We start from the raw sequence: 17,140 nt of genomic DNA on the forward strand, positions 1-17,140 counted from the left end.
GTGTGTGTATAGTGTTCTTAAGTGTCTGTTGTCCTCCATGCGATCGCTCTCTCCTCTTGCCTTAACGCCGATTATCACCCCAGGGGAACAGGGTTTCCCACCCCAGGGGAACAGGGTTTCTCCACCCCAGGGGAACAGGGTTTCTCCACCCCAGGGGAACAGGGTTTCCCCACCCCAGGGGAACAGGGTCTCACCCCAGGGGAACAGGGTTTCCACCCCAGGGGAACAGGGTTTCTCTACCCCAGGGGAACAGGGTTTCTCCACCCCAGGGGAACAGGGTTTCTCCACCCCAGGGGAACAGGGTCTCCACCCCAGGGGAACAGGGTTTCCCCACCCCAGGGGAACAGGGTCTCTCCACCCCAGGGGAACAGGGTCTCCAACCCAGGGGAACAGGGTCTCCAACCCAGGGGAACAGGGTTTCTCCACCCCAGGGGAACAGGGTTTTCCAACACAGGGGAACAGGGTTTTCCAACCCAGGGAAACAGGGTTTCTACCCCAGGGGAACAGGGTCCCTACCCCAGGGGAACAGGGTTCCCACCCCAGGGGAACAGGGTTTTTCACCCCAGGGGAACAGGGTTTTTCCAACCCAGGGGAACAGGGTCTCCAACCCAGGGGAACAGGGTTTCCAACCCAGGGGAACAGGGTTTCCAACCCAGGGGAACAGGGTTTCCAACCCAGGGAAACAGGTTTTCCAACCCAGGGGAACAGGGTCTCCAACCCAGGGGAACAGGGTTTCCAACCCAGGGAAACAGGGTTTCCAACCCAGGGGAACAGGGTTTACCACCCCATGGGAACAGGGTCTCCACCCCAGAGGAACAGAGTTTTTACCCCAGGGAAACAGGGTTTTTACCCCAGGGAAACAGGGTTTTTCTACCCCATTGGAACAGGGTTTCCAAGCACACACAACCTGATATGCTTACACTGTGTTGCCATGGACACAAGCCTTAAGTCTTCTCATCTGAAGGAACGTTGTGTGTGTGTGTGTGTGTGTGTGTGTTGATACTAAAATATACACAGGAGAGAAAATAGAACAAGTACAAAGTTGATATTACATTTTATTCTTCTTTTTGTTGCATAATTATCATTGTTATACTGTTCATCACAGGTGGCTGGTGGGGAGGATTGGCTCATAGTTATGGCAGGAACGGAATTAAGGGATTGGTATCAAACACAGCAAACACGCGGTTTCTATGTGACTGATTCCATTCCAGCCATTATTATGCACCATCCTTCCCTCACCAGCCTCCTGTGCTGTCGATAGTGTACAAAACGTAAATAGAAACAATGTCTAGGAATGTGTCCTAAACAGCACCCTAGTCCCTTTGTAGGGAACTACTTGTGTCCAGAGTCCTAGGGGCCCTGTTCAACAGTAAGGAACTACTTGTGTCCAGAGTCCTAGGGGCCCTGTTCAACAGTAGGGGACAGGGTACCGTTTGGGAGTAACATAGGACTAATGCATAAGTATTTATTATCTGTGCTTACAGAGCACCAAATCATCAATATATTTGGTATCATTACACGTTAATTGTGTTGCATCGATAAAATGTTGAACAAATTGCACGTCATAAAGCACGAATGGTTCAAAATAATCACATAGGCATCTTGAGACATGATTTTAAACGTCTGTAGATAAGACACTTTGGTAGAGAAATCATTGAATTTATTGGTTTGGCACAATAGTTGTTGGATGATGATGATGATGGTGACCTCTGACCTCTAATGCCTAATTTCACCTTCCGCTTCAATCAAACTTTTGATCCCTTAAAAAGGTGTGTTCTGCGGACGCTGACATTTCAGTGGAAGTTGGATATTGCAGCATTTTGTTTGAGCGGACCAATAGGACGGCACGGAACGGGAAGGTGTACAATAGGCTTAACCCCTGACCCCTGACCTCTATGTGAACTTTTTGATGAAGCGTAGTTTGAAGTAAGCGATCGCCAGGAAGATTACGGTCATGATCGCCAGGGCAACGTGATTCTGCCACAGCCCCCACGTGGTGTAGTCGATCCCCTGGTTCTTCAGAAAGTCTTCCCCCGTGCATCTGGACACAGGATAGAAAGGTTCCTACCTTAGAAACAAACACCACAATTATGGAGAATCTCACTGAGAGACAGATCTCCCGTGTAAAATATCTCTCCTGACATCAATGGCTAATTTAAAAAGGTATCGTGAGACATTATCACTTACGTCATACCAGGGGGCAAGGTGCCGTTGAGGGGAATGTCTCCACAGAACTGCAGACCTACAAACTCATTAATCTGGAGAGCTGTTAGTCCATACCGAGGGATGCTGAGGTACTGGAACCAGGCTAGCCACTCAACAATACTGGGCAGGTTCACCAACAGGCCTGAGAAGATCTGATAGGGGAGGGGAGGGGAGAGACGGGGAGGGGAGGGGAGAGAAGAGGAAGGGAGGGGAGGGGAGAGGAAGAGGAGGGGAGAGGAGATTTTAGGAGGGAAGGGGAAGAGGAGGGGTGAGGAGAGAAGGGGAGGGGAGAGAAGGGGAGGGGAGGAGGGGAGGGGAGTGTAGATGAGGGGAGAGGAGATTTTAGGAGGGGAGGGGAAGAGGAGGGGTGAGGAGAGGAGGGAGGAGGGGAGGGGAAGATGAGGGGTGAGGAGAGGAGGGGGAGAAGAGAAAGAGGAGAGGAGGGGAAGAGGAGAGGAGGGGAGGGGAAGAGGAGAGGAGGGGAGAGGAAGAGGAGAGAACAGGAGAGGAGGGGGAGGTGGGGGGAGGAGAGAGGTGAGGAGGGGGAGGAGGAGGAGAGAGGTGAGCAACATAATGTTTGATGTTTATAATCATCTCATATTAGTGTGTGTCTCAATTCAATTTAAAGGGGCTTCATTGGCATGGGAAACATCTGCTAACATTGCCAAAACAAACAATCACAAATTATTTAGTCTCTCTTTTTCTCACCATCATGAAGACAAAGGCTATGGTCATGAAGATGTTGGCGATCGCCACAACACTCTGGTCAGCTGAAATAGCCATGGTCATGGCAGTAGCTGTATAGGCTACCAGAGCTACGGTCAACATGAACAGGAAGAAGGCCTCCACTGTAGCTTTATACCCTGGAGAACATAGAAATATAATACTAGATCAGAACAGAGTAATATAATACCAGAACAGAAATATAATACTAGACCAGACCATAGAAATATAATACTAGATCAGAACATAGAAATATAATACTAGATCAGAACAGTGTAATATAATACCAGAACAGAAATATAATACTAGACCAGACCATAGAAATATAATACTAGATCAGAACAGAGCAATATAATACCAGAACAGAAATATAATACTAGACCAGACCATAGAAATATAATACTAGATCAGAACATAGAAATATAATACTAGATCAGAACAGAGTGATATCAGACCATATACCTTGGCTCATTCATCCCCCCTCCTCTCCCCTGTAACTATTCCCCAGGTTGTTCTGTAAATTCAACGGCTCAGACACGAGACGTAGAGTCGTGGCCAAAAGTTTTGAGAATGACACAAATATTAATTTTCACAAAGTTTGATGCCTCAGTGTCTTTAGATATTTTTGTCAGCTGTTACTATGGAATACTGAAGTATAATTAATTACAAGCATTTCATAAGTGTCAAAGGCTTTTATTGGCAATTACATGAAGTTGATGCAAAGAGTCAATATTTGCAGTGTTGACCCTTCTTTTTCAAGACCTCTGCAATCCGCCTCTAGCATGCTGTCAATTAACTTCTGGTCCACATCCTGACTGATGGCAGCCCATTCTTGCATAATCAATGCTTGGAGTTTGTCAGAATTTGTGGGTTTTTGTTTGTCCACCTGCCTCTTGAGGATTGACCACAAGTTCTCAATGGGATTAAGGTCTGGGGAATTTCCTGGCCACGGACCCAAAATATCAATGTTTTGTTCCCCGAGCCACTTAGTTATCACTTTTGCCTTATGGCAAGGTGCTCCATCATGCTGGTAAAAGGAATTGTTCATCACCAAACTGTTCCTGGATGGTTGGGAGAAGTTGCTCTCGGAGGATATGTTGGTACCATTCTTTATTCATGGCTGTGTTCTTAGGCAAAATTGTGAGTGAGCCCACTCTCTTGGCTGAGAAGCAACCCCATACATGAATGGTCTCAGGATGCTTTACTGTTGGCATGACACAGGACTGATGGTAGCACTCACCTTGTCTTCTCCGGACAAGCTTTTTTCCGGATGCCCCAAACAATCGGAAAGGGGATTCAGAGAAAAGGACTTTACCCCAGTCCTCAGCAGACCAATCCTTGTACCTTCTGCAGAATATCAGTCTGTCACTGATATTTTTCCTGGAGAGAATTGGCTTCTTTGCTGCCCTTCTTGACACCCGGCCATCCTCCAAAAGTCTTCGCCTCACTGTGCGTGCAGATGCACTCACACCTGCCTGCTGCCATTCCTGAGCAAGCTCTGTACTGGTGGTGCCCCGATCCCGCAGCTGAATCAACTTTAGGAGACGGTCCTGGCGCATGCTGGACTTTCTTGGGCGCCCTGAAGCCTTCTTCAAAACAATTGAACTCCAATTCGCATACTGTCCCAATAGATCCACAGATGACGCAATCTCAATCGCACTCCACACTGCCCTTTCCCACCTGGACAAAAGAAACACCTATGCGAGAATGCTGTTCATTGACTACAGCTCAGCGTTCAACACCATAGTGCCCTCAAAGCTCATCAATAAGCTAAGGACCCTGGGACTAAACACCTCCCTCTGCAACTGGATCCTGAACTTCCTGACAGGCCGCCCCCAGGTGGTGAGGGTAGACAACAACACGTCTGCCACACTGATCCTCAAAGCTGGGGCCACTCAGGGCTGTGTACTTAGTACCCTCCTGTACTCCCTGTTCACCCACGACTGCGTGGCCAAGCATGACTCCAACACCATCATTAAGTTTGCTGATGACAACAGTGGTAGGCCTGATCACCGACAATGATAAGACAGCCTATAGGGAGGAGGTCAGAGACACTGGCAGTGTGGTGCCAGGACAACAACCTCTCCCTCAACGTGAGCAAGACTACGGAGCTGATCGTGGACTATAGGAAAAGGCGGGCCGATCAGGCCCCCATTAACATCAACGGGGCTGTAGTGGAGCGGGTCGAGAGTTTCAAGTTCCTTGGTGTCCACATCACCAACGATCTATCATGGTCCAAACACACCAAGAAAGTCGTGAAGAGGGCATGACAAATTACATTGACCCCCCCCCCCCCCCATTTGTTTTGTACACTGCTGCTACTCGCTGTTTTATCTATGCGTAGTCACTTCACCTCTACCTACATGTACAAATTACCTCAACTAACCGGTACCCCCTGTATATAACCTCGTTATTGTTATGTTATTATGTTACTTTTGAATTTTTTAAAGTTTATTTTGTAAATATTTAATATAATTTTCTTTACTCTTCTTGAACATCATTGTTTAAGGGCTTGTAGTGTAGACCTTACCATTTCACTATTCGGCGCACGTGACAAGTAAAGTTTGATTTGATTTATTAGGCTTGATTACCAACAACGATGAGACAGCCTACAGGGATGAGGTGAGGGATCTGGGAGTGTGGTACCAGGAAAATAACCTCACTCAACGTCAACAAAACTAAGGAGATGATCGTGGACTTCAGGAAACAGCAGAGGGAGCACCCCCCCATCCACATCGACGGGACAGTAGTGGAGAAGGTGGAAAGCTTCAAATTCCTTGGTGTACATATCACTGACAATCTGAAATGGTCGACCCACACAGACAGTGTGGTGAAGAAGGCGCAACAGCACCTCTGGAGGATAAAGAAATTTGGCTTAACACCTAAAACCCTCACAAACTTTTACAGATGCACTATTGAAAGCATCCTGTCGGGCTGTATCACCGCCTGGTATGGCAACTGCACCACCCACAACTGCAAAGCTCTCCAGAGGGTGGTGAGGTCTGCCCAACGCATTACCGGGGGCAAACTTCACGCCCTCCTGGACACCTACACCACCCGATGTCACAGGAAGGCCAAAAAGATCATCAAGGACAACAACCACCCAAGCCACTGCCTGTTCACACCGCTACTATCATCCAGAAGGCGAGGTCAGTACAGGTGCATCAAAGCTTGTCACGTCCTGACCAGTTTAGGTATTATTTGTATTGTAGTTTGGTCAGGACGTGGCAGAGGGTATATGTTTTGGTTGGTTGTGTTTAGGGTGTGTGATTTGTTAGTTCTGGGTGTTGGGTATGTTCTAGGTTGCATTTTCTACGTTCTGTCTAGTTTAGTTTTTCTATGTTTAGGTTTGGGTGTGGACTCCCAATTGGAGGCAGGTGTTTCTATTTTCCTCTGATTGAGAGTCCTATATATAGGTATGTGTTTGGGGTTGTTAATTGTGGGTAGTTGTATTTCGCACTGCTAGTTGTCGTAGCCTGTGAAACTGTCGTCTGTCATTCTCTTTGTTTATTGTTTTTTCCGTGTTCACATTTATTTAATAAATAATAATGATGAACATGTCTTGGTCATCTCTACACAACGACACCCGTGACAAAGCTGGTACCGAGAGACTGAAAAACAGCTTCTATCTCAAGGCCATCAGACTGCTAAACAGCCATAACAAGCACATCAGAGGCGGCTGCCTATAGACATAGATTAGGAATCACTGGCCACTTTAATAATGTCTCCATATCTTGCATTACTCATCTCATATGTGTAAAATATACTCTATACTATTCCACAGTATCTTAGTCACTTTAATTGTGTGTAAATACTGCATCCACCATCTCATATGTATATACTATATTCTATACTATCCCACCGTATTTTAGTCCAATGCCGCTCTGACATATAAGTATATATATATATTCTTAATCCATTCCTTACTTAGATTTGTGTGTATTGGGTAGTTGTTGTGAAACTGTTAGATAGTACGTGTTAGATATTACTGCACTGTCGGAACTAGAAGCACAAGCATTTCGCTACACTCGCAATAACATCTGATAAACACGTGTATGTGACCAATAACTATTTTATTTTATTTGATGTGAATAAATGAGAATGTGTCCTCAGTCAACTTCCCTGGTAAAATAAGGGTTAAATAAAAATAAAATACTACATCAGAAAATAGAAATATAATAGTAGATCAGAACATAGAAAAAGAATAGATCAGAATATAGAAATATAATACTAGACCTGAACATAGAAATATAATACTAGATCTGAACATAGAAATATAATACTAGATCTGAACGTAGAAATATAATACTAGATCTGAACATAGAAATATAATACTAGATCTGAACATAGAAATATAATACTAGATCTGAACATAGAAATATAATACTAGATCTGAACATAGACACAGTCACACACACTAGTATTATATGTCTGTGAAGGGTCTACCCAGCGATCAAGGGTTAGGGTTAGTGTTCACTGTGTCAACGTGGGTGAAGGGTCTACCCACCGATCATGAAGTAAGCCACACAGCTGAAGACGATGGCAGGGAGTGTCCTTAAGGTGATGATGTCACTGAGTATCTTACACAGGAAGTAGACTGATACTCTGTAGTATCCGCTGATGTACTCATGACTGGGGGGGGGAGAGGGGGGGGGAGAGAGAGAGAGCGAGAGCGAGAGCGAGGGAGAGCGAGGTTAGACGGATACTCTGTAGTAACCACTAATGTACTCATGACTGGAGATGGGGGAGAGAGAGAGAATGAGAGAGAGAGAGGGTGTGTGTGCATGTGTGCGTGTCCAGTATGTGTATGTCCAGTATGTGTGTGTCCAGTATGTGTGTACATAGTGTGTATGTGTAGAGTCTGTGTATAGTATGTGTGTACAGTATACGTGTGTATAATGTGTACAGTATGTGTGTTCAGTATGTGTGTGTATAGTGTGTACAGTAAGTGTGTACAGTATGTGTGTACAGTATGTGTGTACAATATGTGTGTACAGTATGCACACTACCGTTCAAAAGTTTGGGGTCACTTATAAATGTCCTTGTTTTTGAAAGAAAAGCAAATTTTTGTCCATTAAAATAACATCAAATTGATCAGAAATACAGTGTAGACTATTCTTGTTCTGAGAAATGAAGGCTATTCCATGCGATAAATTGCCAAGAAACTGAAGATCTCGTACAACGCTGTGTACTACTCCCTTCACAGAACAGAGCAAACTGGCTCTAACCAGAATAGAAAGAGTAGTGGGAGGCCCCGGTGCACAACTGATCAAGAAGACAAGTACATTAGAGTGTCTACTTTGAAAAACAGACTCTTCACAAGTCCTCAACTGGCAGCTTCATTAAATAGTACCCGCAAAACACCAGTCTCAAAGTCAACTGTGAAGAGGCGACTCTGGGATGCTGGCCTTCTAGGCAGAGTTGCTAAGAAAAAGCCCTATCTCAGACTGACTTTGTATGGTTAAGGTAAGGGTTCATGTTTTGGATAGGCTTAAAACAAGTCTCAAAAACTACTTTTTAAAATCACTGGATTTGAACATGCAACCTTTGGCACCAGAGGCAGATACTCAAGTACAGCCATTAACTCTGAATGGTTAAGGTTAGACATTAACTCTGAATGGTTAAGGTAAGGGTTCATGTTTTGGATAGGCTTAAAACAAAAATCTCTAAATATAGCTGGATTCGCTGGACTCCCACCCTAAAACTACTTCCTGCGGTGATGCCCCGAAACCTGCTCAGTGTTGCCCCTAGTGGAAACCTGCTTAAAGGTAACAGATCTCAGTGTTGCCCCCTAGTGGAAACCTGCTTAAAGGTAACAGATCTCAGTGTTGCCCCCTAGTGGAAACCTGCTTAAAGGTAACAGATCTCAGTGTTGCCCCTAGTGTATGTGTGTGTTTAACGTGTGTGTTGAATGTGTGTGTGAACATGTTTGTGCATTTAATGTGTGTGTGTGTGTGTGTGTGTGTGTACGTGTGTTGAACGTGTGTGTGTGTGTGTTACTCACATGAACAGTTTTCTCTCGGTGATGAAGAGCTCAGCAGAAGACAGGGAACTGAAACACTGATTGGTGGTGATGAAGAAAAGAGCACCCATCCTGGTAGAGACAACACACACACACACACACACACTTTAAAACACACGCATTAAAACACACACATCGTGGAACATATACAACTTAATTAAATTCCTGCTTAGGGCTGTTGTGGTGACGGTACACTGGCAGTCATGACTCGTGACCTTTGAGTCACAGTAATCTCCTCTTATGCACTCTTATACCCAACTCGCTAACGATCATCAGGTCCTTATGGCCTGGTACTCAGGGCTCTATAAAATGAAAATAATGACTGTGCCGTTATACAATACATAGCCTACCGAATTTGTATTTGAATAGCTTAATTATAGTGCATTTTCATAATGAATAAGTTGACATGTACCATTTAGCTACTGTGAGTATCCATCCCCTCCCCTCTCTCCTTCATTCCTTTCTCCACCGCGCAGAGAGAGAGGGGCTGTAAACACTTTCATTAAATAGGTTTCGTTTTGAAAACATGTTACTATCGATGTTCGCCCAACAGATTTCACTTGGTTTCGCAAAATGAGGTACTGGGTAGCTGCAGGAACAGGGTTGGAGAGACCATGGAGTACAGAGTACTGGGTAGCTGCAGGAACAGGGTTGGAGAGACCATGGAGTACAGAGTACTGGGTAGCTGCAGGAACAGGGTTGGAGAGACCATGGAGTACAGAGTACTGGGTAGCTGCAGGAACAGGGTTAGAGAGACCATGGAGTACAGAGTACTGGGTAGCTGCAGGAACAGGAACAGGGTTAGCGAGACCATGGAGTACTGAATTTGGACTGTATATCACTTGTTGCACAGCGAAATGACCGGAGTAGCATCAGTGGGGGGGAAAAGTGGCCTCCATTCCAGTGCGTACTGATAACAGGTCTTTGTCTTGCCTCTGTTCCTGCCCATTTGATAAATGGGCCATTCTAAATCGAAACTAATTTGACATATTAGTAAATACAAGATTAAATTGAGAATAGTCTGATGGGTGAAAATATAATCACTTGATGAGAGAACAGCGTGTGTGTGCGCAGCCTGACAACGAGGAACGGAGGATTTTAACAAGCTTTGTTTTTGCGACTCTCAGGAACATCAATAGCCATAAAGTCGCATCATGCAGCCCATATATGTTGAGATTTCTAAGGCATTCTAAGGTTTGTATCATCCACAAAATAAAGTTAACAAATAACTCTAAATCTAGCGTCGAGCACCTGTTTCAAATCATAATTTTTACGCTCAACACAGCCACTTTTAAAATATCCTTTAAATTTATACTTCATACTATAAAATCCTATAATCTAAAATAATGGCATGGGACTTATAAACATATCTAGTCAGCTAAATGAACAAGTCTACAGTCTATATCATGGAACATAGCCAGATAACATACAGTATCTAGTCTGATAAATGAACAAGTCTACAGTCTATATCATAGCCAGATAACATACAGTATCTAGTCTGATAAATGAACAAGTCTACAGTCTATATCATAGCCAGATAACATACAGTATCTAGTCTGATAAATGAACAAGCCTACAGTCTATATCATAGCCAGATAACATACAGTATCTAGTCTGATAAATGAACAAGTCTACAGTCTATATCATAGCCAGATAACATACAGTATCTAGTCTGATAAATGAACAAGCCTACAGTCTATATCATAGCCAGATAACATACAGTATCTAGTCTGATAAATGAACAAGTCTACAGTCTATATCATGGAGCATAACCAGATAACATACAGTATCTAGTCTGATAAATGAACAAGCCTACAGTCTATATCATGGTGCATAGCCAGATAACATACAATAGACCAACTCATATTCTGTTCTTCTGAAATACATTTTCTTTATATCATAATGTTTCTTTAGACCTGACTAAAATAAATAGTGAATTTAAAATGTAGCCGGTTCATCAGCAGCTTGTACGCGTGGAGGCATGGAGATTCCAACGGTTGTTTACGTTAATTAACGGGCAGTTACCATGACACAGGCAGTCTTTTAATTTTATTGTTATTCTAAAACACAAAGATGGAATTCCATTATATCTGGGGCCAACATTATATCTGGGGCCAACATTATATCTGGGGCCAACATTATATCTGGGGCCAACATTATATTATAGCTGGGGCCAACATTATATCTGGGGCCAACATTATATTATAGCTGGGGCCAACATTATATCTGGGGCCAACATTATATCTGGGGCCAACATTATAGCTGGGGCCAACATTATATTATAGCTGGGGCCAACATTATATTATAGCTGGGGCCAACATTATATTATAGCTGGGGCCAACATTATAGCTGGGGCCAACATTATAGCTGGGGCCAACAATAAGAAAAAGTCACTTTGGAAGAAAGAGTCTGCTAAATGGCATATATTACTATATTTAAACACAAACACGTTAAACAAACACACACACACACACACACACACACACACACACACACACACACACACACACCTGTTCTGCAAGCCACTCTGGTCATTCTTCACTCCAAAGAATATAGCTCCAACGATGAGGGCCAGGAATACAGTCACTCCAATCTGGATGAGATAGATTAGATTAATAGGTAGGTAGGTGGGTGGGTAGGTAGGTCAGTCTGTGCGTGTATTTAACGTCTGTGTATCAGTCGCTGTTATTTTTTTTTACACGTGTGTGTCGGTCGGTCCAAGTGTGTTTTTAACGTGTTTGTATCAGTCGGTCTGTTGGTCGGTGTGTGTGTTTTTAACGTGTTTGTGTCAGTCGGTCTGTTGGTCGGTGTGTGTGTTTTTAACGTGTTTGTATCAGTCGGTCTGTTGGTCGGTGTGTGTGTTTTTAACGTGTTTGTGTCAGTCGGTCTGTTGGTCGGTGTGTGTGTTTTTAACGTGTTTGTATCAGTCGGTCTGTTGGTCGGTGTGCGTGTTTTTAACGTGTGAGTATATCGGTCGGTCAACAGACATGGTTCATTAGTAGAAAGAGGAGGAAGGGAAGCACTACTACGGTACACAATAGTAAATGTTGGTAGACAGAAGGGGCTCTTTGGTAAAAGTACTGCTCTAGCAGAATCGTCTAGAATGTCATTACATGCTGTAGCGTTAAGATTTCCCTTCACTGTAACTAAGTGGCCCGAACCATGAAAAACACCATTATTCCTCCTCCACCAAACTTTACAGTTTTCACTATTCCCCCCAGACACACAGAGAGACGCAGACACACACCTGAGCGAAGGATGTCTGAGGGTTGAGGATGAGGTTAGTGAAGGTTCTCTTTAGGACCCATCTGAACTGAGTAGAGAAGGAGGTGTTGTACGTGATGGTCCGAGAGGGAGTCTTCACACTGAAGAGAACAAGAAGAAGGTTGTCCATTAACTTGCAGAGAACAGACAGACAGAGACAGACAGACAGAGGCACAGATACCAAAGAGAGACAGCGAAATAGACAGAGAGAGAGAGAGAGAGACAGAGTTCCAAAAAGCATTTGATTCTATTTGGCATACAGAACTGTTCTACAAAGTTACTGAAAGTGGTGTAGGGGGTAAAACATGACATAATTAAATCAATGTATACTGGCAATACGTGCAGCATTAAAATTGGCAAGAAAAGAACAGAATTCTTTAACCAGGGGCGGGGCCTTCGCCAGGGTTGCAATCTGAGCCCTGCACTCTTCAATATTTATATCAACGAATTGGCCACTATTCTAGAAATATCCTCAGCCCCTGGTGTTAGTCTCCACAATTCAGAAGTTAAATGCCTACTCTTCGCAGATGACCTATGCCTGCTGTCACCCACAGCACCTGGCCTACAGCAGAGCCTGGACCTGCTAGAGCAGTACTGCCAGACCTGGGCCCTGGCAGTAAATCCCCACAGCACCTGGCCTACAGCAGAGCCTGGACCTGCTAGAGCAGTACTGTCAGACCTGGGCCCTGGCAGTAAACCCCTACAGCACCTGGCCTACAGCAGAGTCTGGACCTGCTAGAGCAGTACTGCCAGACCTGGGCCCTGGCAGTAAACCCCCACAGCACCTGGCCTACAGCAGAGCCTGGACCTGCTAGAGCAGTACTGTCAGACCTGGGCCCTGGCAGTAAACCCCTACAGCACCTGGCCTACAGCAGAGCCTGGACCTGCTAGAGCAGTACTGCCAGACCTGGGCCCTGGCAGTAAACCCCCACAGCACCTGGCCTACAGCAGAGCCTGGACCTGCTAGAGCAGTACTGTCAGACCTGGGCCCTGGCAGTAAACCCCCGATCTCAGGGAATTAGACCAAAGTTCTCAATTGGTACAAAATATATAGAGTACTGCACACACTACAATTACTGAGGTTTAAATGTATATAGTACTGTACACACCACAATTACTGAGGTTTAAATACATAGAGTACTGCACACACTACAATTGCTGAGGTTTAAATATATAGAGTACTGCACACACTACAATTACTGAGGTTTACAAATAAGCTCAACTGGACACCTTAATGAGGCAGTGAATGAACTGAGAGAGAAAGCACGCAGGGCATGCCACGCCATTAAAAAACAAATTCAAATTGAAATACCTATTCAAATTTGGCTAAAACTAATTGAATGTGTCATTGAACCAATTGCACTTTATGGCAGCGAGGTGTGGGGTCCACTTGCAAAACAAGATTTCACCAAATGGGACAAACACCCCATTGAAACCCTACATGCAGAGTTCTGTAAGATTCTCCTACATGTCCAGAGGAAAACTACAAACAATGCATGCAGGGCAGAATTAGGCCAATATTCACTAATAATAAAATCTCAAAAAAGAGCAATTAAGTTTTGGAAACATCTAAAATACAGTGACCCCCTCTCATATCATTACCAAGCCCTGCAATGCCAAGAGCTGAGCAAAGAAAAGAGTCCCCTCATCCAGCTGGTCCTGGGGCTGAGTTCACTAACCTGTTCTACTAACACACTGAAGCCTCAGGACCCTCATCCAGCTGGTCCTGGGGCTGAGTTCACAAACCTGTTCTACTAACACACTGAAGCCTCAGGACCCTCATCCAGCTGGTCCTGGGGCTGAGTTTACTAACCTGTTCTACTAACACACTCAGGACCAGAACATCCAATCAATCAGAATAAAACAGATTGCTTATTGGGAAACACAAGCACAAACACAAAGCAAAATGCAGTACTATCTGGCCCTAAATCGACAGTACACCTTGACTAACTATTTTACCATGGTTACTGATCAAAACCTTAGAAAAACCTTGACAAACTACAAGCTCAGTGAGCACAGCCTTGCCATTGAGAAGGGTAGACACAGGAAAACATGGCTCCCTGTAGAGGAAAGGCTGTGCAACCACTGCACAACAGCAGAACCTGAGACAGAGCTGCATTTCCTGAGAAAATGTAAAAAATATAAAACAATTAGTGTGTGTCATTTCACCAAATTTGAAACCCTTATTCAAGGTTTCAAAGACCTCTCTGATGAGGATAGGCTACCCGTCCTGTTGGGGGAGGACGCAGAGAGCTGTGGGTTGGCAGCGCACTACATTGCTGCCTGACATAAGTTGAGGGACAGTGTCTGACAGACCAATAAACCTGCACATGTACTCTACTGTATGGTTATTGTTGAATGTATGGTTATTTTGACCCTTGGTTATTGTTGTTACTGTTGTCCCGTTGACAAATTTGATTCTTATTATTTTCGTATTGTAAATATCCAAAGTAAGCTTTGGCAATATGTACATTGTTACGTCATGCCAACAAAGCAAATTGAATTGAAAATTGAGAGAGAATTAGACAGAGAGAGAGAGAGAGAGAGAGAGCGAGCGAGAGATAGACAGAGAGCGAGCGAGAGAGAGACAGAGAGAGAGAGAGAATTAGACAGAGAGAGACAGAGAGAGAGAGAGAGAGAGAGAGAGAGAGAGAGAATTAGACAGAGAGAGACAGAGAGAGAGAGAGAGAGAGAGAGAGAGAGAGAGAGAGAGAGAGAGAGAGAATTAGAACAGAGACAGAGAGAGAGAGAGAGAGAGAGACAGAGAGAGAGAGAGAGAGAGAGAGAGAGAGAGAGAGAGAGAGAGAGACAGAGACAGAGACAGAGAGAGAGAGAGAGAGAGAGAGAGAGAGAGACAGAGTGTGTGTTGGTACCTGTATTCCCTGTTCATGGTGATGCGTTCTAACTGGGCCTTGGACTCTCCATAGTACTGGCTCCCCCGGTACTCCTGGACCAGATGGTCCTCGATGTTCTGCCTGGAACTGGTTACCCTGTCTGGGTCAGAGTCTGGGGGAGGGGGGTTGGAGAAAACGGGAGGGGAAGGGATAGAGGGGCCACAACAGAGGTAAATGGAGGGTAAACAGGAAATGAAGAGACAACATATTACTCCCATTGGATGACCTGACTAATCCCGCCCACTGACTCTGCTCCTTAGCCAATCAGAACTCACCGTCTGCATCTTTTATCCTGTTGAAGGCGATGGCGGTAGAATCTCCGTTGATCACGTCCAGGAAGAAGTCAGCTGGGTTGTTGTGGGGTTCACAAGTGTACCCTGGGTAATGTGATGACATCATAGTTGTAATTACATTGTTTATAGATACAGATAAGGTTTGGATACAGGAAAGGTTGAAACATTGATACACTGAACGTATCTCAAATGCATCTCATCTTAGTAACCTCTAAAGACAGACAATAGAATGATGAATATAATAACTGTTATTAAGTAACTCTTGACATTTCATAACTTGGTTTGCCAGCAGAGAGCTGAGGCTACACTGTCTGGTTAGCAGGAGGAGTGTGATTTAGAATCACTAGAAACATGACATTTGTAATGATTTAGTCTCACCAATGTTAGAGAAGTAGTCCAGAGCGCTCTGAGCGGGGCCGTGGTAAACCTGTTTACCGCTAACCAGTAGAGTCAGACTGTCAAACAGACGGTAGATGGAGTAACGAGGCTGGTGGATGGACAGGATGATGGTACGGCCATGACTAGACATCCTGATAGAGAGAGAGGAGGAGGAGGAGGGTTAGAGTTACAATACCCAGACTACAGTACCCAGACTACAGTACCCAGACTACAGTACCCAGACTGCAATACACAGACTGCAAAACCCAGACTACAGTACCCAGACTACAGTACCCACCCAGACTACAGTACCCACCCAGACTACAATACCCAGACTACAGTACCCAGACTACAGTACCCAGACTACAGTACCCAGACTACAGTACCCAGACTACAGTACCCAGACTGCAACACCCACCCAGACTACAGTACCCAGACTACAGTACCCAGACTACAGTACCCAGACTACAGTACCCAGACTACAGTACCCACCCAGACTACAACACCCAGACTGCAAAACCCAGACTGCAAAACCCAGACTGCAATACCCAGACTGCAATACCCAGACTGCAATACCCAGACTGCAACACCCAGACTGCAACACCCAGACTACAATACCCAGACTACAACACCCACCCAGACTACAATACCCAGACTACAACACCCACCCAGACTACAATACCCAGACTACAACTCCCACCCAGACTACAGTACCCAGACTGCAACACCCACCCAGACTACAATACCCAGACTACAGTACCCAGACTACAGTACCCAGACTGCAACACCCAGACTGCAACACCCAGACTGCAACACCCACCCAGACTACAATACCCAGACTACAACACCCAGACTACAGTACCCAGACTACAACACCCACCCAGACTACAATACCCAGACTACAACACCCAGACTACAACACCCACCCAGGCTACAACACCCACCCACCCAGACTACAACACCCAGACTGCAACACCCAGACTGCAACACCCAGACTGCAACACCCAGACTGCAACACCCAGACTGCAACACCCAGACTACAATACCCAGACTGCAACACCCAGACTGCAACACCCAGACTGCAACACCCAGACTGCAACACCCAGACTGCAATACCCAGACTACAACACCCAGACTACAACACCCAGACTACAACACCCACCCAGGCTACAACACCCACCCACCCACACTAAAATACCCAGACTACAACTCCCACCCAGACTACAATACCCAGACTACAACACCCACACAGGCTACAATACCCAGACTACAACACCCACCCACCCAGACTACAATACCCACCCAGACTACAACACCCACCCACCCAGACTACAATACCCAGACTACAACACCCACACACA

General features: G+C 45.0%; 1 protein-coding gene across 1 annotated transcript in view; it reads right to left on the reverse strand.

Annotated features, from left to right (window-relative positions):
- Nucleotides 1-1,037: 1,037 nt before the first annotated feature.
- The window catches only part of LOC115194725 (ATP-binding cassette sub-family G member 2), a 33,833-nt gene continuing 17,730 nt past the window's right edge, over nucleotides 1,038-17,140 (reverse strand). Inside the window, exons 7-16 of the mRNA XM_029754631.1 lie at nucleotides 15,780-15,931; nucleotides 15,384-15,485; nucleotides 15,088-15,220; nucleotides 12,198-12,315; nucleotides 11,461-11,543; nucleotides 8,933-9,022; nucleotides 7,436-7,560; nucleotides 2,914-3,068; nucleotides 2,188-2,357; nucleotides 1,038-2,041 (exon numbers count right to left, since the gene is read on the reverse strand). Of these exons, the coding sequence (XP_029610491.1) occupies nucleotides 1,894-2,041; nucleotides 2,188-2,357; nucleotides 2,914-3,068; nucleotides 7,436-7,560; nucleotides 8,933-9,022; nucleotides 11,461-11,543; nucleotides 12,198-12,315; nucleotides 15,088-15,220; nucleotides 15,384-15,485; nucleotides 15,780-15,931 (1,276 nt within the window). The 3' untranslated portion in view covers nucleotides 1,038-1,893. The remainder of the gene's footprint in view (nucleotides 2,042-2,187; nucleotides 2,358-2,913; nucleotides 3,069-7,435; nucleotides 7,561-8,932; nucleotides 9,023-11,460; nucleotides 11,544-12,197; nucleotides 12,316-15,087; nucleotides 15,221-15,383; nucleotides 15,486-15,779; nucleotides 15,932-17,140) is intronic.

Source organism: Salmo trutta, chromosome 5 (genome assembly GCF_901001165.1).
Source record: "Salmo trutta chromosome 5, fSalTru1.1, whole genome shotgun sequence".
Lineage (NCBI taxonomy): Eukaryota > Metazoa > Chordata > Actinopteri > Salmoniformes > Salmonidae > Salmo > Salmo trutta.